Genomic DNA, 27948 nt, shown 5'->3' with positions numbered 1-27948 from the left:
CTATAGGCAAAAACCCCTATGCTGTATGCCACACCTCTTATCACTTGTGTTGCCTCATATGATGGCCCCATGCAGGTTTCCTCCTGCATTACCTGCCTGGCTCCCAACAGGCCTGGTTTGCATTCTGGCCCCAACATTTACTGGGCAGATGGCCTTGTGCATGCTACCCAGGTTCTTCAAAGGCAGGCTAACCAACCTGGGAGAGGAAACTGAATCTCTCCCAAAACAAATAAAAAAAACAAAAGATATACAAGCTCAAGGTGCTTTGCAGTTTCATAAGTAGATGGGGGCAGGGTTAAGGAAGGCAGGGAAATTACTGATGGAGAAAAACTGTGGGAAACATCTAATCTCATGGCTCTAAGTATTTCCCATCATTTGCCTAGGCAACTGTGGTTTCGATTTATACAAATAAGATCAATTCAGATCAAATCAAGATCATCCTTTCATTTGTTGTTTTATCAAGTATATTTATAAGAAAAGAAGTTTTAAAAGTACTTGCTTTGAACTTCAGAGAAATTTCTCTCTGCCTGCTCATGACAGAATTCACCACCTGATTGAGACAGGTGATAAGCAGTTTCTGTGAAACCACCACCTTGGTTGATTTTGCCCTGCCAAGTACTGGCTCTTGACACAGGAATTGAATCTCTGGGAGCGGTTCGGAATTTTTCTTCCTGTGTTAAACTGCTAGGTTAACCACGGAGGGTCTTTTTTTGAAGCTCAGCAGACCCAGGATTAAATCTCAGCTCTGCTATTATAAACCATACACACCTAACCATTACTTGTTTTTCTAAGCCTCAGATTTCTTGCCTGAAAAGAGGGAAAATAATGATGCATACACTTTAATAGAGTTGTTAGAACTAAATGGCATAACATGTAGAAAATACTTAGCACAGGGCCTGGAGCTCATTAAATATACAATGAATGTTAACAACTGCTTTATCATTCACAGGGAGGCCAACATAGCCCAAAATAGCAATATGTGAGGCAGAGGCTAAGTGAATCCATAATGCTATCTCAGTTAATTGCAAGTGTGGTCAGGAATACGATCTGAGATAGAGAGGAAATACCCTTGACATCAGGCAGCTTCTGGATTTATTTTATTTTATTAATAGTCTAAAAGTCAGATATGCCTCAGATTCCGCAGATGGTGCAATAACACTCTATCTATTCTGCCTTTCTATCAAAAGAATTATTAAAATTTCAAGTGCCTCAAATCCATTTCCAAAGTAGGCATGGTATAAATTTGCATATATGTGTCTCAGCCACATATATACATGAAGTGCAATTTCAGAAAAGTACTGAATATGCACTAACATTTATGAGTATTATTTAAAGTAAAATAAGAATGTTTCTTAGGATACATTAATAAATAATATAAATAAGACACACAAATGGCAAACTTATGTTATAGCATTGTTTAGCTTATAAAAGATTTATAACAACAGTAATTACCTTTGACATTCTAAAAATTACATCTATTTTTATATAATGAATTCAGAGAAAGAAAGCCTCAGTATTTGCCTCTCTGCCCAAGTCAGAGAACAACAATCTAAAGAATTTCCAAGTGGTGGAGTAGTACAATGACCTAGAAAGAGATTAAGGTAACAGCTTATGTAAAAGTCCACGTGAACAGCATCATGAGTTTGGCAGCCTTGGCTATTGCTTTATGAATCCGTTCTGTTCATTAAAATATTTCCAAACGAAAATAAGAATATAAATAATTTTACTCAAAAATGTACAATCTCATTGCAAAATTAGAGTACAAAGTCAATCAAGATTTCTTTTCCACTATCAAACTGTAAAAACATTTAACTGGTAATACCCAACTGATAACACCTCATTGGAGGGTAATTTGGTAATTCTTCTAAATACCTTAAAAATGTATAATCTTCTGAGCCAGCAATTCTACATCTAAGTTAATAACAATAGAGGCATAGTAATTATTTATCTTTAAAGAGGAATTCCTTGCAGGTTTTGAAAATAATATACATTTGAAAACTACCTAAGTTAGGAATTAGTTAAATAATCTCCAAGAGAGGCATACAGCATAATCACATTTAGACATTAAAATTATGGGAAAAAATATTTTATCTAATGGCATAGAAAAACAATTCACAATATGTTAAGGAGAATAAAGCAGGTGACAAAACAGTGCCTCTTCTAGGAACCCATTTGTCAGGGGCTAAATTGGGTACTCTGAAGATTCATATGTTGAAGTCCTCACTTGTGGCCTTACTGTGAAAGAGGGACATTGCAGATATGATTAGTTAAGATGAGGTCATATTAGAGTGGAGTGGGCCCCTAATTCAATATGACTGGCATCATAGAAAAAGGGAAACTTTAGGCACACACACACACACACACACACACACACACACACACACACACAGTATAACCATGTGAAGAGGAAAGCAGACATCAGGACAATACTTCTATAAGTCAAGGAACACCAAATATTGCCAGCAAACTTCCAGAAGCTACAGAGAGGCATGAAACAAATTCTCCCTCAGGACCCTCAAAAGGAACCAACCTTGCTGGCACTTTAATTGCAGACTTCTAGTCTCCAGAACTGTGAGATAATACATTTCTGTTGTTTAAGCTACTTAGTTTGTAAGTCTCTAGCAAATTAATACATTATGTGGTTTGCCCTAGCAAACTAATACATCATTTTTGTAGACAAAACATTCATGAACGTAAAAGATATCTAAAAGTATATTTCAAAGTATTAAGGTTATCTCTCAGTGGAAGAACACTGGGTAATTTTAACTTACTAATTTTTGCTTATTTTGTGATTGTTAATAAACATTTCACTTATGCATAAAACGGCTCTACATAGCATGTCCAAAAAACCCTCCACCCCAAAGACAAATATTCTTATTATATTTGGCAGCAAAGCAGACATGGGAAAGGCAAGAAGTCAGATAGATATGATTTGAAACCCTGCCTTGGTCACTTACCACCTGTGTGACTTGAGGCAAGGGACCTTATAAGGTCATTACAAGATCTGAATGAAAGTATGTAATGTAGGTAGCACAAACATGGTACAGCCTGGCATGTAGCAAGAACTCATTAATGTATAGCCATTGTAGTGAATTTCTACTATTGTGGGGCTTTTTTTTTTTTTTCTAAAATAGACAATTATGTTATCCCCTTCAGAAAACAGCTTCACAAATTCATGATCCCCTTGCCAAAGCCTACAGACGGCCTGAGGCTACAGTGTGTCTGGGATGCTGATCTAGAACTTGACACTCTGGTCTAATCATTCTTTCCTTGCCAACCACACCTGCCTAATTTTACTGTCCCACTCAAATTCATTCCAGTTACATAGAACTGCTCTTTATGACCTTTAGTACAAAGAACATATGTGTGCATGTGCATGTGTGTGTGCATGTGCACATTTAAGAGATAACAACTGGAGAAGCAGAAGACTCTCGCGAATTTTCCAATGCTTTCTTTGCAAACTTTTGCAGTAAAAGAATATTTGGAGGAAAAGAAGGAAAATACCTCTTTTTAAACGTTTCCTATCTGCCACTAATCTTTGCAAATGTTATTTAATGAACACAATAATTATGCCTGCTAGTTATCATTATTTCTACTCTTATAAATATGAAAGGCCCAAAGAGGTTAAGTAATGTGTCCAAGGTCACATAGCTTGTAACTAATGGAGCTGACAGTCAAATCCAAGTATTTTTTCTGTTACTAAATGAGAATATAGTGAATAAAATCAGGTATTTTTTAAAGCTAGCACTACAGGATGACTATAATAAATGACAATTTATTGTGTATTTTCAAATAGCTAGAACAGATTTTGAATGTTCCCAACACAAACAAGTGACAAATGTTTGAGGTGATGGATATGCTAATTACCATGATCTGAGCATTACACGCTATACACATGTATTGAAATATCACATTATATCCCCAAAATATGCACAATTATTACATGTCAATTAAAAAATTTTTTAAAGCACTAGCAAGTTAAAATCATGCACTGCATAATGATGTTTTGGTCAATGACCAACCACATATATGATGATGGTCCCATAAGATTATAATACTAAATTTTTACCATATCCTTCCTCTGTTTAGATGTTTAGATACACAAATACCATTGTGTTACAGCTGCTTACAGTATTCAGTACAGTCACATGCTGTACAGGTTTTTAGCCTAGGAGCAATAGGCTGTACATGTAGCCTAGGTGTGTAGTAGGCTATCCCATTTAGGTTTGTGTAAGTACACTCTATGGTGTATGCACGATGATGAAATCACCTGATGATACATTTTTCTCCAAACCTATTCCTGTCATTAAGCAACATGTATTTATATATGCACATGAGAGAGAGAGAGAGAGAGAGAAACTACAATATTTATACTTCAAATTTACGTACTGTTGCTGGTAAACACAGCCTTTTCCCCCAGAATAGCTGGAGTTTAATGCCACTATCAATTTCACACACATTCTTTTTTTTTCACCAATGAAGCACTTGTCTCTAAAAATAAATTTCAAATTCATCTCCTGGGTGAATGGTGGTCACATAATAATCATGCTTTGCTTTCAACTGCTTCGTAAATAGAATCCATGAATCTGACAACAAAAGTTCTTACCTAAACTCTAGTTGATGATTATGACACAGAAAACATACCTCTCCCCTATCATCACAAACCTCCAGCTGTAGATGGACATTAAAGGTAGCCCATCAGATATTTCTCATATGGGAAAGATTTCCCACATATCTGAGCTTTAATTTTCTGGGTTTGAGGACAGTCAACCTTTACTGAGCCCTCTCCGATAAAGTGGAGGGGAACTTTCATACACATAAACTCATTTTATTTCACAACTCTGTGTTACAGTTGTTTATTGCCATTTTATAGTTCAAGAAATTGAGAGGCAGAAAGATAAAGACATTTACCCAAGGTTTCTCAGCCATTAATTCATTTTTATCATTAAAAAACACCTTTGATGTAGGTAAAATCCCTGAGAAACTTGAGGTTCAATGATGTTGATCTGCCCATGAACATACCCAAAGTCTGTGGTTGAGACTTAGCTTGCATGGCTTCAAATCCAGTACATTCTAAATCACAATAATAATCTCTATTTATCCAGCTACCCCCTTTTCCCACTGAAACACCTCTCAGGATCTCCATGCTTCACTCAGATCATGGGTTTGTGCTCAGTAATTTTCTAATATCTCCATGCCAATCTAACTCTTCTATCTTCTCAAGTCTCAACTGGAAAGATCCTGAAAAGTGTGCCAACTGTCCATCAGGTGTAAGGTGAAGCCAGTGCATAAAAGGCCAGCCAGAAAATCTCAGAGTAGACCAGATGGATGTGTGAGAACTTCCTGTTAAAGCACACAAATGCTTCCAAATAACAGATCCAAAGAATGACGACTCACACACACACAAGGGACAAAGTTCATTTACTTCTCCATCATCCATGATGGAAGCTGCCTGACTTAGGAATTTAGGTGTTCATAATCTTACTAAATATCCATATCCTTCCTGAATTCTACAGATATTTTTGTTTGTATCTGCATGTTTCAACAACATATTTCTGAGTTCGAATTTTTTTATACAACGGATCAGTGAATAAATATTTTGTTAAAAAAAAAGATACACAAGTTCAGTAAAATTTTCTCAAGGAGTGGGAGTGTTTTCGAGAAATAAAAAGGTCACTGAGAAGGTATGAACATCCTTAGTCATGAGGGCATTTAAGCTTTGCTTTGTCTATTAGTAGCATGAGGTAGCATAAAGGGAACTGAATTAGGAGTTAGAAGACATGACTTTAAGAAGAAATTATGTATATTGTCCCTGTTGTTTTCAGTGGGAAATCATTTAGCTCCAAGACCTAGGAGTAATGAGTGATTACTATTAATGGAAGACAATGCAGAAAAATGGTTAAAAGAGCACGGAATCTGGCATCCAATTGCCTGGGTTCAAATCCTGGCTCTCTTAACATACTAGCTATAGCTGTATGACTTTAGGCAAGTAGTGGGATCTCTTGAGGCCTTAATTTTTTCATATGTGAAAAGGAGTTTTGTTTTTTTTTTTTTTTTTTTTTTTGAGACAGAGTCTTGCTGTGTCACCCAGGCTGGAGTGCCATGGCGTGATCTCTGCTCACTGCAAGCTCCGCCTCCCGGGTTCACACCATTCTCCTGCCTCAGCCTCCCGAGTAGCTGGGACTACAGGCACCCGCCACCACGCCCGGCTAATTTTTTGTATTTTTAGTAGAGAGGGAGTTTCACCATGTTAGCCAGGATGGTCTCGATCTCCTGACCTTGTGATCCGCCTGCCTCAGCCTCCCAAAGTGCTGGGATTACAGGCGTGAGCCACCGCGCCCGGCTGAAAAGGAGTTTTTTATTAGTCTTTTGAAAGTAACATGAAATTATATGAAAAACATGTGCGTAGCACTTAATAAAGCACTTGTCTCTACATACTATTTTAAACATTATTGTGTTTACTTTATGATCGTCTTATGCTATAGTTTGGATGTTTGTCTCCTCCAAATCTCAAGTTGAAATTTGATCCCTAATTTTGGAGGTGGGGCCCAATAGGAGGTATTTGAGTCATGGGGGCAGATCCCTCTAGAATAGATTAATGCCCTCCCTAGGGGAGGGGTGTGTGAATGAATTCTCTGTTAGTTCCTGTGAGAGCTGGCTATTAAAAAGAAACTGGCACCTTCTCCTCACCTTTTGCTTCCTTTCTCACCATGTGATCTCTGCACACACCAGCTCCTCTCTGCCTTCTGCCATGAGTGGAAGCAGCCTGAGGCCTTCACCAGAAGTGGATAGTGACACCATGTTTCTTGTACAGCCTGCAGAGCCATGAACCAAATAAACCCATTTTCTTTGTAAATTACTCAGCCTCATGTATTCCTCTACAGCAACACAAAGCAGACTAAGACATCTCACAATCAACATTCTTCCAATGGAGAAATAATGGGAACAAAAAGCAATGTAACAATGCTATATTGAAACCCTTTATGTTTATTCCAGTGCTAGAAAGTTTAGGAATGCTTGATTGTGTTTGTAGATACATCATCAACTTCAACAACCTCTTCCTCAGTTACAGTTAGAGAATCTTGGTATAGACCAGACACTGCTGGAGGTTTTACTAATATTATCTTACTTAACCATCACAACACCAAAAGACATGACTCTTATGGTCCTCATTTGATAGTTATGGACCCTGAGAATGAGCATAATTATGCAATCTGCTCTGTGTTCCATGGCTGAAAAGAAGAGCAAAATTTTTGGCATAAAATGGACCCCAAAACTGATGCTTCTTCAAGTTCCACACTGCCTTCTACATTTTTCCAGTGGTATTTGCTCATCGACAAATTCCTCTTTTTCCCCTCCTCAAAGAAACAGCACCTATCACACAAGGCAATCCAATGACTCTTCCATGAGTAATTAGTTTTCTACTACATTAGTAAACACATACACTAAAGAAATGAATATAATAATTAATGTAGTCTTCTAACATAAAGGGCCAGAGCTGAATTTACCAACAAATATGTGAATAAAAATGAAGTACATGTGGGTTTGAGGGAATACATTTTTATTCACAAATCGTCTTATCATTAGGCAAAACCTAATCATTTCTCTTAAAAAGAGGTTTTTAACAAATGGACAAGATCACACAAGCTAGTGGAGGCCCATGTGCTGAAGAGCCAAAGGTGTATCTCTTTGGATAATATTATCAGTGTGAATCCACTCAGCTATCCCCTAATCAGAGAGCATTCCAAGAATACTGATGCCAAAATCTCAAAGGTGTAACATCTTGAGAAAATTACCAGTGCTACTTCAATAAAAGAAGTACTGGTTTAAAAATCATTTACTTTTAAACCAGACATGTACACTTCTCACTGGGTCTGTCCTCTTAATGACTTATAGGATCGTCATGATCGCTGCTCCAGCTGAAAGAAGAGACAAAAGGGGAATGTTTCGAATATCATGACTCTTTTTATTCAGGCCACAAGTGACAGGATAGCAGTGGGCATTTGATCTATGGCAACCAATTTGTAGACTGGCTATTGACTTATGATATTGCCTAGGGTTGATAGTTGTGTCCAAACTAAAATAATTTTTTTGTTAGTTGAACCAATCATATTCTTTCTGTTAGGACATTAGATAAGAATAATGACAAGAATAAATGGGAAACAGAAAGGGAACACAGAGAGAGGGCAGGCAGGACAGTGACAAAGACATAATAATAGTGGCACTCTTGCTAAGGCATTCTTGCTGCTCATTGACGTGAACCCAAGATATGAGACCTGAGCCTGTTTCAGTCCTTGAACTTTTATTTCTGTAAAAGTTCTCCACTATTATCATGCAGTGGGTATCCCTATAATAGCCCTGTTTCCTTGACAGCGGTGCCTATGTGACTTACTCTCCTCCATAACCAAGCTAAACAATTGTTTCCAGGGAAAGCTTCACAATTCCACCTCACAATGAAGACCATTAAGGGGAATTTACGTCTCATCCAATGTGTTACCAATAATTCATTTACATATTCTTTATTCCCTTTCTTCCCTCCTTCTTCTCTCATTTTCTTAACCAATACTTTCTAAGCACCTACTGCCTGGGTGTTTTGGTGGAGTTTGCCGATGTCCCTGATGTTGGCCTTACTGTGTGTTAAGCACTGTGTTAGAAACATAAAATGCGCTGATGAGCAGGACCAACAAGATCCCTGCTCTCACACTGCATTTACTCTGGTTGAGTAGCTAGAATGAAAAGTCATTAAAAAGTGTGGTCTGGGAGCCGTCAGAAGGCTGACCTTATCTAGTAAGACCTCCCTAGACAGTGATATCTACATTGACTCTGAAGGGAGAAGAAGAATTCATCAACTAAAAAAGGTTGAGCAAAAGGGAGAGGGAGCATTCTGGGCAGTGGAAGTGGCATGTACAAAAGTTCATGAGAACAGCAAGAAACCGTCACCAGGCCCCTAAAACATCAAGAAATGTGAAACGTGTAGAGAGCAAGAAATTGTCGCTTGGTATGAGAGTTAAAAGGGTGAGGATGGACCACATTCCCCTCTCCTAAGGAACTTTCCCCAGTAAAGTTTGGATAATTCATTACATTCAACTGGCAGCATCATCCTTTCTTGTAGGCTTCAAAGAGACCAAAGAGACTGGCATGGAAGGCAGAGGGTGGTAAGTGTTGGAAGGACTTAGTTCCTTAGGGAACAGAGATCAAGTTCTTACACTTCACCCCTCACCCTGTGCTCTGTCCAGTAATTATATTATGCCACCCAGAGTCATTTAGGTTGGAAAAAGGTATTTCTTTATCATCACCATCATCATGGTCACAATTATCATTTACTTTAGAAGGATAGTTAACAGTTTGCTAAACACTTTTTCATGCTTGATCTCACTTAAAATTTTCAACACTATAGGCAGGAGATATTGCCCCCAGTTTTCAGGTTAGGAAACTGAGGTCTTTAAAGGAGCCTAAGCTAATACATTGAACAGGAATAATAACAAATACAACAAAAGTCAAATACATCCCCACAGAAAATGAAGACTCAAAGGAAGACCATGGTTCTGTGCACATACTCCTTAGAGATTTTCTACTTTTCTTCTACTAGCACATGACTGTTTTTCTTCTGTCCCCATACCTCAGTCAGTGAGAGATGTGGGACCTCTGGGGAATAAAGAACTAAGGATGGTGTTTCTACTTCAGCATAACTCCAGGGTTTTCCCCAGTTTCTATGGGGGAACACCCAAGGGCCTGGAGCACCTGGGTATTACAATGTGGTTAGTAAGTGCCTGTATCTGACCCTATAAGGACCCTCAGCACATCCTGGAGAATTCAGTTGGGGCCACTGTGTCTCTTTCAAATGTACGAAATTGTCTATGGATTGTTATTTGAGAAAGACCAGGAAAAGTATCTCTTCACACCTCTACGACAAACCCCTGAAGGCCAAGTGCTTGCAATTCTTCCATTAGACGTTCTCGTTTAGGTTCAATACTGGCCTTGCTGGAATTTTCTTTGAAATGTGAATATTCCAAGGAGCAAGCGCCTGAAGAGTCACTCATGCTATGGTAAAAATAGACTTGCCAGTATGAGGGCCCTCCACAGTGGAATATAGAGATAGAGGGGCTAAAAAGAGGTATGAGCAAGTCTGAATACAAATTTCTACCTCAGAGTTTTGCCAAGACTTTAACTTGCAAAAAGTTATCTGTAATTTCCTAAATTATCCTTTGATGAATTTCTACTTTCTCCCTTTTCATCACCGTCATAACCGCTGGCATCGTTATCATCATCACCTTCATAATCTTTTATTGAGCACTTATCACAGTGTAGGTACTAAGCAAGGCACCTTACTTGGATAAATCATTAAATCATGATAGCATCACTTTGAAGTAGGAACTATTATTAGCCCTATCTTATAGATGAGAAAAATGAAGCCTACTGAATTTAACTTGCCCAAGGTAACAAAGCTAGTAAAAAATAAAATCTGAATTCAAATCCATAAGAAGCATTCCTGACCCTTTTCTCTTTTTTTCTGTACTTGTGAGGCCAAATACCAGTTGTCTTAATACACTCAGGAAAGCATTAAGTGATGAATCCATCTGGACACTGAGGAGCTGCTTGTTTGTTGTGCACTTATGGATTCATACTCCAAATGCACATGATTGTTGTCACCAATTGAGAGGCTAGAAGGTTGTAATTAAACCCACATTAATATAGCTTTAAATTACATCAAACTGTCGATGGTAGATTGCTGCTCACGATTTAAATAAATTTTCTGTAAGAATTCCCTGTCTTGTTTATACACAGGAAGAAAATGAGTTCTCTGACTTATGCACACTTTTTTTTAACAAAAGAGGAAAAGACAAAAAATGAGATTAAATTATTGCCTTTATAATCGAAGTCTTTTTCTACATATTTAAAATGAAAAGTACTGGTTTTTAATTGGAATCAACTCTACCTTGGTTAATTAATAACTAACAGAAAATAAAAGCCAAATATAAAAGACAGTTGATGTCTGTTGAATTCATCTCTAAATACAAATGTTCCTTGGCATTTTCAGAAAAGACCTCAAATATATAAGTTGATGACTGAGATAAACACTGTAAAATAGGATAACATCTGCTTTTTAAAGCTTCTTTGAGGATCAGGGATAAGATATGGCAAGTGCTTGCCACATTGGAAAAAGCAGGAGTGTAGCATTTAAGAGAATGAAGTTGGGAGTGAGGCTGCTCAAATCTTGGCTTTGCCATTTCCCTCAATTTTGTCCCTGATGAGTTGGTTAACATCTTTGAGCCTCCTGGAGAAACGGGAATGTTAAAGTTGCACAGATTCAACACAATGATGTAAGAAAAACACAGTAATATAGTCCCCCATATGATGCCTGCATGACAAAGGTAGGTGTTATTACTTCTCTCATTAGGAGTTTAAAATGATGGCTACTATAAAATTGTATTTATTGTATGTTATGACGACACATTTCACTTTGTTGTTATCAATAGCATAAATTATAAATGTTATTAATATTAAGAAAGCAGTATGATATTTGCTTGAAAAACGTGGCTTAGAATTTAAATTCAGGAATGAAGATTATATAAATGCTAGTGTCTCCATTTAAATCAAGTAGACCTATACCTCACATATCAGACATGCTGCATCTTTGGATTCACTGGCCATCTTGGTTAGGCAGGGAGGTAGACTGGAAAGGGAGAATGGTGATGTGAAACCCAGGGTTATAGCAGAAGGTATTGCAAAATTAGGGATGAATGTCAAAAATAAGGATTAGAAGAATTAGGCAAATTGAGTCAGCAGTTTATTCCATAGGCACAGAATCTAGGACTGCAGCATTGTGTTGGAGAACTATGCAAGCCACACAAATATTGTTTTGGAGAGTTTAAGTTCTTTTGATGACCTTAAGTCTGCACCAATGTAGTTCTGAACAATATGGATGTGTGGAGTCCTCCACTTTTCATTTCACATAAATCTACAGGTACAAATTCAGTGCACTGTATATAGTAAAGAAAGAATTACTAACATCATTTTTTAGAAGAAAAGGGAAAAAAGGAGACCAAAGGTCAACTGGCAAAATACTAAAGTAGCAAAATAAGAATTACCTGTGGGTCGGGCATGGTGGCTCATGCCTGTAATCCCAGCACTTTGGGAGGCCGAGGCCAGCAGATCACGAGGTCAGGAGATCGAGACCATCCTGGCTAACACGGTGAAACCCTGTCTCTACTAAAAATACAAAAAATTAGCCGGGCGTGGTGGCGGGCGCCTGTAGTCCCAGCTACTCAGGAGGCTGAGGCAGGAGAACCCGGAAGGCAGAGCTTGCAGTGAGCTGAGATGGCGCCATTGCGCTCCAGCCTGGGCGGCCTAGCGAGACTCCGTCTCAAAAAAAAAAAAAAAAAAAAAAGGTAATTATCTGTGGAAGGACTATACCAACTTAGTTTTCCAGAGTAGTCTGAAAATGGGGTAAGTTTAATATGTATATTTTGCCATTTCCAAATGATGGTTTAAGAGATTTGCTGGACCAATTTTATCACTGCCCTCCATCGTGGGTGACAGAGTGAGACTCTGTCTCAAAAAAAAAAAAAAAAAAAGAATTGTCTGTGGAAGACAGGACTATGCCAACTTAGTTTTCCAGAGTGGCCTGAAAATGGGGTAAGTTTAATATACATATTTTGCCATTTCCAAATGATGGTTTAAGAGATTTGCTGGACCTATTTTATCATCAGGGAATAAATGAAAAAGACCACCAGAGTCAGTGCTATGTCCCGACTTTTCCGTTTTGACCTAAAAGATAGTGAAAAGTACCCTGACCTCATTTAAGTAGAGATTAAGGATGTGGGAGTTTTGCCTGCAAGTCTTTGAAATTGGCTAAAGCTTTCCCCTCAAGGCTTGACTTTTATATGTTATTAAGACTTTAAATCTACTGTATCTGTGAACCCTTCCTAAGGAAAGAACACGTAAATAAAGTGGATTTTTTCCCCAGGCTATAAAATCCAAAAGTAGAAGATGACATTAAAGGTAATACCAGTTCATGTGGGTAATCCATAGAAAAAAATGTAAAATATTAGCTATTTTAAAGAATTTCTTGTGTGTGTGCACAACTGTAGACAGGTGATAGGCCCACAATTCTTCCTGCATACCACAGTTTACCATCAACCTCTCCCGTTCTCTACCTACTGCATCTCAAATTACACCCTTCTGAAAAAATCAATTTTAACAGTTCAGTGCTTTATATCTACACTTCTCTCTGTGTTCATACAAATTGCACACACGCACACTCACTCACATACAAAACTATATTTTTTATTTGTGCAAATACAGGACTCTGTATATTATTTTGAAATATGATTCAATAAATTATCTACATGTTTATTAAAAGGATAAATACTGGTTTTTCCATTTAGCAATTTTATCAAATACAAAGAATGAAACTTATGTTTTCTCACTTAACAATTTTATCAAATACAATGATATATTTACCTGCAGGTCAATGCATATTAATTGAATTCATTCTTTTTTTTTTTTTTTTTTTTTTTCTGAGACAATGTCTCACTTTGTCGTCCAGGATGAAGTGCAGTGAAGTGACCACAGCTCACTGTAGCCTTGACCTCGTGGGCTCAAGCGATCCTCCCACCTCAGTTTCAGAAGTAGCTGGGGCTATAGGCATGCACCACAATGCCTAATTTTTTAAATTTCTTTTCCTTTTTTACAATCTCACATTATTTTTATTTGATCATAATACGGACAATAAAAATGTATTCCTATTCTTTTTGATACTAACAGTTTTACTAAATTTGTTTTCAGTTTCTCTCAAATAACACATAGCATATCTTGTTGATATGGAACCTCGTATTCATTTAGATCCAGTATGTTCATTAGAATAATATAGCCTTCTGATTTAAAAAGCAACTGATTGCTTATAGAAAAATGATATGCATTGACATTTAGTCAGAAAAAGGAACACGAGAACATGTCTTTTATGTCTGATATCACTTAACTTACAAGATGATGTGAAAATAGTTCGGTTATAATTTTAACAAAACTAAAACTCACTTCAACTAATGAAAAAAATCAAACACTGAAGAATCAAATATCTACTGACTTAGCTGGTATTCCTGTCAAAAGACGTGTCTTCTGCTGCACTGAATATTAGAATTAGAAATTCACTATATGTTAAGCCATATTTTAATTAATATATTCCAGAATTGTACAGCTTCCCTGTGTTGGCTAGGCTGGTCTTGAACTCCTGGGCTCAAGCAATCCTCCCATCTCAGCCTCCCAAAGTGCTGAGATTATAGGCATGAGCCACCATCCCTGTCTAATTCATTCTTTTTGATGGCAATATAATATTTCATAACATGATGAATCATACTTTAATTATTTTCTTATAATGGACTTACTAGTTATTTCCATTTCTTTTCACTACAGATGATGTTGCAATAAATATTCTTGAGAATATTGCTATTATCTGAATGTTTATGCCTCCCCCCAAGTTCACATGTTGAAATATAGTTCCCAAAGTGATGGTCTTAGGGGGTGGGGCCTTTGGGAGGTGATTAGCTCATAAATGTGGAGCCCTTGTGAATGGGATTAGTGTTCTTATAAGGGACAGACGAGATCAGAGTTCTTCCCTTCTGCTATGAGAAGACACAGCAAGAAGGCTCCATCTGTGAACCAGAAAGTAGGCCCTCACTAAACAACGAATCTGATGGAACCTTGATCTTAGACTTTCCAGTATTCAGAACTATGAGAAATAAATTTCTGTTGTGTATAAGCTATCCAGTTTATGGTGTTTTGTTATAGCAACCCCCAAAACTAAGATACATATATCTTTACATGCATGTTTATTTCTACAGCATGGGGAAATTGCAGCTTAAAGACACTGTGAAGTTTAAAGCTGCTCTCCATTGCTTTGTAAAACTTTCACAGAAACAGGATAAACTGGGATATTTTAAGTGCTCTGTCATTACCGGTTTACAATTTTTGCTGATTACTTGCTGTTTAACCAAGCGCTATGAAAGGAACCAGTGAGGGAAACAGAGACAAACAGAAGAAATGTTCTACCATCTATAAGAAATCACATTTCCTGTCATTGTCAATATCTCCTACAGAAAAAGATACCTCAGAGTGCCTCCTCAAGCCATTGTGTGCACACAAAATGTATGTTCTTTCCCTCTGTTCACTACTAGCTTTTTCAGCAACTAGTACTCTCTCCTCATGTCTCTAGCTCAGCTCTTTTAAAATGTAGGTCAACCAACTAACTTATCTAACTTGTAAAATTTGCTTTGTCCATTATTCATGTTCTCTTCCACAAATGAGAGTCTCATTACTGAGGTACAAGCAAAAAGCCCTTCCTCCTTCGAGCCTTAGAATCCTGGAAGAGAGAGGGGAAGGACTGCAAATAATTTAAATGTAGTAACTTAGTAACCTTTATTCTATTTCACTCTTTCTCTCACACACACACACATCACCTGTGCACACACACACACACACACACACACCCCTCCCCCAAGGGGGGGAGCTATAAAACGGTATTTTGCAGTGTGATAAATTCTTATGAGTGAATGAATAAAAATCTAGTGGAAGTTCAAAGAACGAGGTGAATCATTCAGTTTGGGATAGAGGAAAGAGGAAGGAATAAATACGAGAAAAGTCTTCATTGAGGAGGTAACATTTAGTTGAGGTAAAAAAACAAACATTTTTTTTTTTTTTTTAGGCTTGGAAGGTGAGGACATTCCATACAGTGTGAATAGAAATAGCAAGGGCACTGAGGTAAAAGGGGCTTTTGAGTTTTGGAGGGATCTGGTATAGCTTAGAGTGGTGGTTCTCCAATTATAACGTGGATAAGAGTTATGCAGGGAGCTCATTTAAAATGCAGATTCATGGGCACCCATCTTACCAATATTTTGATTTGGTGGCCAGAAACCTGTAATTTGAACAAGTTCATCCAGATAACAAACACCTTTTTATATAGCAGTAGAGGCTGTGTGAGGAACAATGGCACAAAATCATGTTGCCACAGTATTGGTGTGTACATGAACTACTATTTCAGATAGGTGAGCGTGTGAGACAATAAGAGATTATGTCAGAAAATGATGTCAGGTCTTTGAACTTGGTTTTGAGAGATAATAGCTTGACAATGGAACTATTATTTTCTTCCCTAAAAGCCACTACTTCACAGGAAATATTTATTGAATGGCTGAATGAATGAATGCGGGCAGAATTCTGAGAAAGCAAACTGAAAGTTTCCAGAACTGTGACGATTGCTTGCTTGTTTAACTTGACTGTAAGGAAAACAGTTTCAGAATAGCCAGCTCTGAACCACTAATTCAAGCCTTCCGAAAGCTGTCCTGGTGTATGCAAAACTGATATACGCATACATTTTCATTCAAGTCTACAAACAAGGTAAATGTAATTATCTTGTAGATCATCCGTGTAAACAATCATCACAGTTATGTAGCCACTGCCAGATATAAGCCCTTGGAGCTAAGATCTGGGAACAGAGAACAGGCTCTTACATAATTTCCCAGCTAGTCAGTGTTAGGGACTCTGATTAATGCTACATGACAGGCTTTGAACTTTCTATTCAGATAGGTTTGCTTGCCTTTTGGAGCTCCTAGCAAGACGAAATGTGTGACCTGCAGATTTCAGTCTGAATAACCATCATCCAGCCAACAACACTGACATGGCTCTGTGGCCCTGTGGGTAACCGTTTCTGTGCCTCACTCCTCTGCCCATAGACAAATTGCAATAAGAGCGTCAGGGTGGTTTCACAGAAGTGGAATACAACTTCCTAAAGCCCAGTCGCTGAAGGAAGCCATGGCAAACAGGCTGGTGGGCTCTTCTGGGTATAATCAGACAAGCCCTAGAGGAGTGGCCAGAGAAAAGAAACTATAGTAGGGAAGGAAGGAGTTCTGCTCTCTACCCGCCGCCGTCTATAACAGTCTGTAATAGCTTCGCAGCATCTTTCCCTCCCTGAAGCTCCCGCGGAGCAGTTGAACACGCGCTTCCAGCATCCCAGTCCCGCAGAGGAGCTGTCTCAGTTCTGACCAACTTTCTGAGCTTGGCCAAGTCTTCCCGGCTCCTCCGCTCAACTATGGGTCCCTCCACCCATCCCCTCATCCCCGCGAAGGTCCAGGTGAGGGGCCAGAACCCAGCGGCAGCTCCTCTATGCGCCCCCCATCCCCAATCTCCCAAGGGGGAGGTTTCTTTCCACAGCCCCTGCGCGTCTGCAAGCGGTAAGGTGAGACGACACTTGTCTAAGCGCCTGCAAAAATGTGTCCACACTCCCGCCTCCAAGCAGGGTGCCTCGATTTTGTCCTCACCACCTTGGAACGGCATCTTAGGAGGGGGCAGGATTGAAATCCCCGGCTTGAGGGTTGAATCTCCGGCTTGGAGCAGAACCGAGCAGGGAGCACCCCATCCGACCTCTCCTCACCTGATAGCTGGCTGCCCGACGCCCCTCCCTGCACACACACTGCTACTCACCAATTCCAGGGCTCGCAGGAAGGCAAGGGGCTCCTTCAGCACCCGGAAGGTGCCCGCAGAGGCCAGCTTTGGGGGAATGAGGCGAGAGAGAGAAAGCAAAGCGTGAGGAAGGGGCTGGGGGCGCCTCTCCCAAGCCGCGGCATCCCCCGCCCCCTGCTCCCAGCCAGCCGCCCTGCCGAGTTCTGTCTCACCTGACTCACAGGGTCCATAGCTCGCCCTCGCTCGCTCTTCTCATCCACCAGTTCTTTTTTAAAATGAAGTTCGCTTGGCACCACCGTCCTCAGGGCCAGAAGCCCCTTCGGGAGCAGCCAGAGGAGCGACACCCCGGAGCAGCCCGGCGAGGGCAGGGGGCCTCGGGGAGCCCACTCGCTAACGCTGGGCTCTGCGCTCCGGGAACCCAGCGCGTCGGGGAGGCGAGGCGAGTCAGCGAGGGGTGGGCAGGGAAGAGCTGGGGCAGGGTAGAGACAACAGGGGAGGGGGAAACTCATGGAGCCAGGGGAAGGCTGTCATTGGCCAGCCGCGCTCCAGAGGGGAGGGCGAGGAGGTGGGCGAGGCAGGGCCCACAGACATTGGTGCAGGCTCAGCCGTGCGCCCGGTGCCCTCTGGCTCCGGGGAAACTTTGGGTCTGTTGGTTTGGGAAAGCGGGCTTGGCACCATCAGCAAGACGGCTGTCCACCTGAAGAAGGGGTTTCCAGGTAGGAAGAAGACACCCACACTTTACATGAGACATCTGTGTGAGTTCTGATGACTTCCAAACAGCAAAATAATAATGATACATACATAAAAATAAAAAATAACTATTTGTTGGCTCTTTCATTCATTCCTTCAAGCCTTTATGGAGCATCCTTCCTGTGGGCAGGCAGTACTTAGGCGCTGGGGTACATCAAAAAAAACAAGATAAGCAGTGTCACTTCCACCAGGGGAAGCAAAAGGGGAAAAAAAACTTGCAATGTGGTCTGGACAGTGGTGCAGAGCAGAGCACAGGGGCCATGCACACAGGGCAGGGGATCCATGTTGGCCTGTGGATGCCAGAGAGAGGACCAGGACAGAGGAAACTGCCTACAGAGAAGTGGTGGAAACAAATTAATCTTGAATGTGGGACCATGCGCCAGTGGAAAACAGATTTAGCAAGGATGAAATGGCCAAGGTAAAACATCTCATGAAAGGCTAAAGAGGGAATGAAATTTAGGTACCTTTCAAACTCATTTTATTTCTACTGAGATCTTTTGCCTGATATCTGACCCCCAAATGAACTCCCTTGTCAAACTCATAAATATAACACTGGGTCCCTCCTCCAAAGTTAGACTCTTTTCTTGAAACTTAGTGAAAGGTGGTTCACGTTGTTTACTCTTAGTGGGCTAATCTGGCTGAATATAATAAAAACAACAACAACCAAACAAGTGAGTTCTTTCTATGAGCTGAAAACTGTGCTAAGGGCTTTACAAACATTACTTCATTCAATATTCACAAACCCCCATAAGTTAATAATACTATTATTCCCATTTGAGAGATGAGGAAATTGAGGCCCATGGAAGGATAGTGGCCTGCCCAAGGTTGCCCAGGTAGCAGGTAGTGAAGTCAGAATTGATTTTTTTTTAATCAGAAAAACAAAAGAAGAAGAAGGGGAAAAAGGAAGAGGAGGAGGAAGAAGAAGAAGAGGAGGAGAGACAGGAGAGCTCTTAGCTACTACATCAAGTAGTGATATGTCCTCTTCCTTCTCACTCCCTTTGGACTGGATTCCATTTATGAGTGGTCTCCCAGCAACACAGATAGTCCATCTGTTTACTATAAAGATTTGCCAAAAAGGTTTGGAGTTCATGGGTGTGTATGTGTGTGTTGGGGGGGTCGGGTATTTGATATGTAGAAGTGGATGAGAAATACGGAAATCAGTAATTTGCTGTCTGGGAGGGGGAGGCAGCTTCTAGTGTAAATGCCCCCTGCTCATGAATTTTGCTACAGAAAAACTAGAAATTTAGTGAGTAGGAACTCCAGTGGACTGGTTGCACCATCTGCAGTCAGCCAGTTTTGTTCCTACTGCTCTTCCTACATGCAGATAGAGCCTAAAACAATTAGAAACAGTTGTTTCAAAAATAAGCCATTATGCAACTATGGGGGAGGGGTGGGGGGGAACTAACACTATCAAATACTTAGTGTGTACCCTACCATGTATGTATATGATCTTATGGGGGAAGTTACTTAACCTCTTCAAGACCTCAGTTTGTTTCTTTGTTTTAATCTGTAAAATGGAGCCAAAATACCTATCTTAACTGTTTTTTGTGAGAACCCAATGAGATTTTGCAGATAGCCCATCTAGGGCAGTCTGCATTTCATAATCCCTCAGCATGTATTAGTTACATATCACTTCTATAGAAGCAAAGGGGAAGACTCAGAGGTCCATATCAGAGGCAGGGTAGATTGTAGCAATGTCCTACTGCCCTCAACAGTGCACCTCCACATCTATATATCCTTGCCCTTTTGGACCCAGCAGTAGCCAGGTGTCTTGTTTTGACCAGTAAAATGTGGGCATTTTATTGGTAATGAGTGCATTTCTGGGCAGAAGTTTTAAGAACCACCAAGTGATTTGCCAACTTATTTCCTTCTACCACGATGAATATAATTTCTATATAGAGGTTACTCTGACAGCTTGGGTCCTAGTGTAAGGATGACATAGGCAGATCTGCAACCAGACCTTGATGGACATGAAGCTGAGCAAACAAAAAATGCATTTTGGGGTGTAAGCAACTGAAAAATTTAGGTCTTTTGTTACTGCAGCACAACATAACCTAAGCTGACTGATAACACAGCTAGTAAAGTAGCCGAACCAAAATTTCACCCTAGATTCATACGATCTCATGGTCCTTGTATTCATCCTCTTTGCATGGTAGTCAACCGGCTTACAGGGTATGACATCTCCTCCATATGCTTAATAACGATAATTATTATTGTAATACCTATTACCAGTTTAGTTCCTGCTACCTGCCAGGCATTGTGCTAAGTGCTTTATATACATCATTTAAGTATCATAATAATTTCCCCTTTTCTAGATAGTATATCTAGCCTTAGAATGGCTATGTAACATGCCTAAGGTCATCTACATATTTATATCTCTTTATACAGGGAAAGAGACTTATTTAAAATATTGCCTACTTGCAGATTATTTGAGTTGAAAACTTGGCACAGAGGAAGTGTGATTACTGAGCCTATTCCCTCAGGTCTCTCTTCACACCCAGTGTTCCTTCTGACTAATATGGTGGCATATTTTTTTCCAGTTCTCCAAACACCATGTGAAGGAAGTCAGAATTGTGGCAAATGGCAGTGTAATAGCTTAGACAACAATTGCACATTGTCAGAGGATGCTTTTCCTATTCCAGAAATGTATGAGCTTCCAACAGCTGCATCACCAAAATAACCCAGAGTTTCATATCACATTTGCAATGTTAAATATTTTGTAGACTTTGGGTTAGAACCTCTGTATTCAGACCTGGAAATAACACTGGGTTCCCTAAAGAACTAGATTAGGGGAGATAGGACAGATGATATAAACACTGCCACAATATTACTGTCAGTGGTTAAGGGTGACCCATTATCTTTTGCCCCAAGATGATGAAAGATAATTTCCCTCTTACTATGATGAATCTATCACAATAGATGAAGGATAAAGTTAACTTTGGTGGGGCATAAATGATCCATTTTAGTGGCCAGTGTAGATTATGTAAATCAAATAATTTCCAAATTCTCTTTTGTTTTGGGCCAGGGACCCATAGCTATGAATACTTCCTTTGATATGCCAAGGCAATCCATTTATTTACTGCAGTCCTCTGGTTCTCAATAGAGGGTGATTTGGGCCCTTCCCTCCACTGGAAAACATGTAACAATGTTTGGAGACGTTTTGATTGTCACAACGAGGTGGGGGCAGGGGATGGAGATGACACTACTGGCTTCCAGAGGGCAGAAGCAAGAGATGCTGCTCAATATCCTACAATTCAGAGGACAGTTACTCAAAACAAAGAATTATCTGGAAAATGTCAATGGTGCCAAGGTAGAGAAACTTCAGCAAGTAAGGGCTGAGTGCCTATTGTGCCCTGGTACTGTTCTAGATACTGTAAACAGCTTGCCAAGTTTCCTGTCTTCCCAAAGCTTACACTGTAGTAAGAAATACATTCAGCCCAATTTAGTAAAGCTCAACATTTGCTAAATCAGCAAATGAGAATCAAGTTACAAACCAACCATTTTGAATCTCAAAGAGGGTTAATCTTGAGTCAAACTATACAAACCAAAGTACCAATCTGCAATAGAAGAACTTGCATTATTCAGGCAAATTAAATCTTGTTCTCATAGGAAAATACACCTTGTTCGCAAATGAAAATCAAGTAACAAAACCAACCATTTTGAATCTCAAAGAGGGTTAATCTTGAGTCAAACTATACAAACCAAAGTACCAAGCTGCAATAGAAGAACTTGCATTATTCAGGCTAATTAAATCTTGTTCTCATAGGAAAATATACCTGGGTTTCATATTCCCATGTCTTTTGTGACAAAGACAAAAAACTAATTTAAAACTTTATCTGCAGCAACTTAATACAGGAGGAAACACTACCCGTATGTTATGAAACCTAAAATAATGGAAATCAGTGGAAGTCTGTCAAAATGTTGTATATTTAACTCTCTGCTCATGCTGCTAACCTGAAATTTCCAAATCTTTCCTTAGGTAAGTGAATATGAAAGCAAAGGCCAATAGCATGCCTGTGCGTTTATTTGTTTGTGTGTTTGATTTTGCATAGGGCCACTGGTACACAGGATAGGAGATTGTGTGGAAATATTTTCAAAAACTCTAATTTTAGAATAAGTATAGCATTATCTCTCAATCCAAAGATGAAATAAAGCATTTTTACTTTCTTATGTTCCTGTGTCTTAAATGGATGCAAAAAAACATGCACGAATATGTATACATGTTTGTTTAGTTTAAAAGTTCATCACATCATAAGATTTCATAGTCTTCTTATGAAAATCTTAGCATTCAAATAGGATCATTCTTAATTAACAAATACAACTGATATAAAAATTCATATATGGATGGCCAATGTGAACTTAAATTATAAAATGCTTTTACTATTTCTGTTTCCATATTTGTTTCAAATGAAATAGATTTTTGTAAGTTACGTTAGGCTTGAATACATGCAAATCAGAGGACCAAAACTAACACCAAAGGATTGGATCCATTGACCCCAGAGAATAATAATAGCAACAGTAATTATAATAAGGGCTCTAATAATACATTAAGTATTAATATTAAGTAGATGCTGGACAGAATGCTAAGTGCCTCCATAGGCATAAATTCTTTAATTTCCTCATCAACCTTGTAAGTGTATACTACTGTTACTTCCATTATGCAGATGAGAAAACACAGTTCAAAGAGATTAAAAATCTCAACTAAGGTCTTATAGAGAGTAAACAGCAGAGTCAGGATTTTCCTCCTACTCCCATAACTTTCCAAGAAAAAGATGATTTGCAGTTTTCATTGCAATTTTGAAAATGTCACAAGCTTTAGGCAAAAATATTTTTCTTGCTGAAACATAAACAAAATTTCTCTGTAGAACTGAAGTAAAGATGGGCACCATTTTCTACAACTACTGCTAGTATTCCAGGAACGTACTAGAACACAATTAGAAAAAAATCTCTTCCCCCTTCTCAAATGCTCAATCATTGTAATTTTTATCTTTCATCATTAGCTGTGTATTTCCAAAATGCTCATCATTTTTGACATTCTCCTGGGATCACTCCCATGTTTTTGCAGATTCATGAAGCACAACATCTTTGAGTTAGTCTCACATTGTTACCAAAACACCAGAGGTTTGGTCCAGGTCCTGCTGCTTGCCACACAAAAAGCCAATCACTGAGACAATGAGTATGCCAAGGAAGAAGGCTTTAATCTGGTGCTGCAGCCAAAGAGATGTGAGATTAGTCTCAAATCCATACCCCTGACCATTTATATAGCAGGGAAGAAACAAAGCTATGTGTGGGAAAACAGAAACCAGGGAGGGATAAGGACAGAGGAATGAAGGTATGGCATTTCATTGTCTGGATGCAGTGATCTGGTGAGTTTCAATTACTTGATACTTTTATTGAGAGGCCTGTGGGTCATTTCCTGAGGAAGAAACCTAGATAAAACAAGCGTTACTTTCAAGCTTTAAGACCACAAGGGACAATTTCTATGTTTATCCAAAAAAAAAAAAAAAAAAAAAATGCCCATGGAACGATTGGGTCAGTTTTAACACCAGACACTGCAATTTTTGAGTGATGTAAACAAAGCCCAAAGAATGGAGGCATCTTGCCTAGTCTTCATCCCAAGGAAACAGTCTAGCATAAAGGTGTTGACACAAGTCCTAGAGTCAGTTCAGCTGAGTTCATCATATCCTGGCTCTATCATTTCCTAGTGATATGACCTTGGGAAGTCACCACCCTCTTGTCATTCAGTTTCCTTATCTGTAAAACGGAGGTAATAATTTTTACCACCTCCATCACTTAGCAAAAAGGAATGAATGAGTTAATGGAAGTAAGGTACCCAGAAGAGTATCTGGCAGCAGATGAGTTAATGTAGACATCTACTAAAAGTCTAAGAAATATGACCGACAGCAATGGAAAGGAGATGGTCTATGATATTAACACCCTGTGTGGTTATCAAACATCACTACTCACAACATATACTTTTAAGAAGTCATTTATTGTCTTTTCTTTCCTTCTTTCAAAATTCTCATTTCTTACTTGTTCCCCCAATTCTCTTTTCTTCCTTTCTCTTTGAACCCCTAGGCCGTCAGTTGATCTGGGAATTTTCCTTGGAGGTTAGCAAGAATATTTGGTCATTCAAAACATTCTTTTGGGGGATGTACGGATACACATACACATACATTATTGGATAATCCTAAAACTATAGATTAAATATATAAATATATATAGATGCTATATAAATGAAATACATATAATCCTAGGATTATATAATACAGCATATTTTTTATTTCCCTGATGATTATAAGTTGAGCTTTGGCAGAGTTTTTTATGCTTTTCTTAAAATCAGTTTTGCTTTGCAATATGTACAATCTCTAATAATTTTACTTCTGTTTTAGGGAAGATATATTTATATATGTAAAACATATAGATGATGAAGATAGGAAAGATCAATGGATTCTACCATATACTTAATAAAAGTATGTAATCCAAAGTATACTGCATGCATTCACTTTATTATATTCTCTAGTCTTTAGACCTTGCACTTTAATATGACAAAATAGTTTTTGCATCTGCTCTGAATGAGGTGAAAGAAAACCTTACCCTGCTCAGCAATTAAAAGGATCATTTCCTTATTCCTTCCTAACCTAAACCTTTAAGAAAAGTAAAATTCACCTTAATTTAAAAATGAAGATATTAGAAAATGGACTCCTTTGGCACTCATGGTTATAATCTCTGCCTGCCTAAGTTCTTTCACATAGCTGGGCTAACGTGAGGATACTGCCTAATCCACTCACACACAGAGAAGAAGCATGAATCCAATACCTAAAATTAGGTTTTTACTAAATTATATTGCACTGCAGTTTTACACCTGCTTGGCAAATAGTACTCAGAAGAAAGGTACAATTACATAGGTTCTTCGCCAGAAATAGAAAACAGATTAAAATGATAAACACTTAAAAAGAGAGGAGGTAGAAAGGAAGGAAGAAAAGAAGGAAGGAAGGAAAGAAAGAAGGAAGGAAGGAAGGAAAGAAAGAAGGAAGGAAGGAAGGAAGGAAAGAAGGGAGAGAATTTTTTCTCTAAACCATGATCAAAAGATATTATCAACAGTCTCATTGTAACTCACTTTTATTCAGAATTTACTACAAGCCAGGCACTGTGATAAGCTCCTTATAACACTATGAAGTAGTTATTATTATCCACATCTTATAAATAATGGAACTGAAGCATAGATAAGTTAAATTACCAGGCCACATTCATACAACTAAAAACCAAGCCAAGTATGAAGTCAATATTTCTCAAGAATTTGAACAAATTTCATACCTTCTAACTGTACAAAGTATAAAATATACATCTCTCAGATCACAACTGGAATCTGAAGATATTGATGAGGCTTTTATTTAGCTACCAGTCAGTCCCAACTGCCTAATTAAATATTAGGGAACTGGTTCACCCACATTCTCAATCGGTGTATGTCCCTTGGTTTGATTTATTTTAATCTTATTACGGATGATTTTTGCAAAATCATTTGATCTTAAGAAATGCATTGTTTTCATTTTGTTTTCAAAATATCTTAAGGAGTTCTTGTTTTATCTTAGAGCTATTCTCACTCCCCGATAGCTGGGGAGCAAGAGCAGCCACCTTGGAGCCAAAGATGAAAGTCATGTCTGGTGGTTCATAGGTTTATCTGACACTGTATTTGTAATAAGGTAGTACTTTGTTCATGCTATTATGTTTTGGAATTGGTTTTTTGGTTCCGAGAGTACTTTAGACTATCCCCTAATACAAAGCCCCTCAATGCTCAGTTCAAATGGCATCTGCTTTGTCCAGATTTCTACCTTCTTTAGTCATTTTTATCCTATGCTCTTTGTATTTGAAAATATTATTTAAGCATTTATAATCCTCTGGTTTTACTACAGTTATCTTAATTTAGTGTCTGTTTCTAATCTTAGAAGCCTTACCTAATGCTCTAGATTAAATTAGGTACCTCCAACTCCCATAAGAAATCTGGCACATTATAGGCACAGAGAAAATGTTTGTTGAATGAATAAATGATCTCCTTGAAGGTAGAAAATATGGATTACTTATATTTGCAGCCCATTAGTTGCTAAGCTCAGTGTCTGGCACATATTAGGTGGTCAATAAATGTAGAATGCAACAAACTCAGTTTGAATAAGATGAAATAGGATGAAATACAATATGGAGTGCTTAGAACATCGGTTCTGTGTAGAGCAGTAGGTAGATATTTGTGGTACAGAATGTCCTTACAAAAGGCTTACCTAGCAGTGTTTCTATGAGCAAATATTTTTAAATTCCTTTTCATCTGAGACACAATTGGTGCTAATAACAATAATCACATTCAAAGAGCCAAAGAGGAGTGGCTGTTACATAAATTCTAGGATTGGTCTTCATTTCTTTTCCTTTTTTTTTTTTTTCTCTTTTTTTGAGATGGAGTCTCACTCTGTTGCCCAAGGTAGAGTGCAGTGGCTCACTGAAACCTCTGCCTCCTGGGTTCAAGTGATTCTCCTGCCTCAGCCTCCCAAGTAGCTGGGATTATAGGTGCCTACCACCACGCCAAGCTAATTTTTGTATTTTTAGTAGAGATGGGGTTTCACCCTGTTGGCCAGGTTGGTCTTGAACTCCTGGCCTCTAGTGATCCACCCACCTTGGCCTCCCAAAGTGCTGAAATTACAGGCGTGAGCCACTGCACTTGGCCTGATCTTCATTTCTTAGAAGCAGTTGTACACATATTTGTTTCAACTTGAACTCCCACACCCACCTTTCCATGGTCAAGCATTTGTGAGAATAATTTTTTTATTCTTAAGCAAATTATATACTTATGTTATTAGGAAAATAGAATTTATGCCTATATCATAGTTGAGGAAATAAATATGAGGGATACTTAAATATATAATGGTTTCTCAGTGATTTACTATTGAAATTATAACAAAAGTCTCTTCACAAATATTTCCTGTGAGTAAAATTACCTAGAAATTGAAATAAATTTCTAGCATTCGCACAGTGCAAAAATGTCAAAAGATAGTACAATTGGAAAATTCGCTTTCAGTGCCAAATAATTCCATAAACTTCCTTGTAATAAAATAAGTTTGATATTAAGTTTTCTAAATTTTCAAAATACAGTTGATCCTTGAGTAACATGGGTTTGAACTGTGTGAGTTATTGTACATGCGGATTTTCTTCCACCTCCACCACCCCTGAGACAGCAAGATCAACCCCTCCTCTTCCTCCTCCTCCTTCAGCTTACTCAACATGAAGAAGACAAGGATGAAAACCTTTCTGATGATCCACTTCTACTTACAGTAAATGTATTTCCTTTCTTTGTGATTTTCTTAATAATATTTTCCTTTCTCTAGCTTACTTCATTGTAAGAATAGAGTATATTATATATTTAACATACAAATTTGTGTCAATAGATTGTTTATGCTGTCGGTAAGGCTTCCGGTCAACAGCAGGCTATTAGTAGTTATGTTTCAGGGAGTCAAAAGTCATACATGAGTTTTGGTGGGGGGTCAACACTACTAACCCACATGTTATTCAAGGGTCAACTGTTTTCCATATTTTCTATAAATATTTAAATAGAAATAGAAGTTATCGCAATTAAACATATATGCTGTATGTATCAACAGTGGATCAATTGATTTGATCAGCTATCCACAACATAAACTAATTATTTCCTCATGTCATCTAGGACTTTCCTTTTATTGTCTGGATGGCATGTAATCAATGAATCTT

General features: G+C 38.6%; 1 protein-coding gene across 2 annotated transcripts in view; it reads right to left on the bottom strand.

Annotated features, from left to right (window-relative positions):
• Positions 1 to 17971, bottom strand: part of SYNPR (synaptoporin) — a 336540-nt gene extending 318569 nt beyond the window's left edge. The window contains exons 1-2 of one of the 2 annotated variants that reach the window (XM_008964003.6): positions 17664 to 17971; positions 17473 to 17538 (exon numbers count right to left, since the gene is read on the bottom strand). In XM_008964003.6, the coding sequence (XP_008962251.2) occupies positions 17473 to 17538; positions 17664 to 17960 (363 nt within the window). In that variant the 5' untranslated portion in view covers positions 17961 to 17971. The remainder of the gene's footprint in view (positions 1 to 17472; positions 17539 to 17663) is intronic. The other variant, XM_003811604.6, reaches the window with a different exon arrangement.
• Positions 17972 to 27948: the final 9977 nt, after the last annotated feature.

This window comes from Pan paniscus, chromosome 2, assembly GCF_029289425.2.
Source record: "Pan paniscus chromosome 2, NHGRI_mPanPan1-v2.0_pri, whole genome shotgun sequence".
Lineage (NCBI taxonomy): Eukaryota > Metazoa > Chordata > Mammalia > Primates > Hominidae > Pan > Pan paniscus.
The sequence above is the reverse complement of the archived record's forward strand: the minus strand, read 5'-3'. Positions and strand labels throughout refer to the sequence as shown.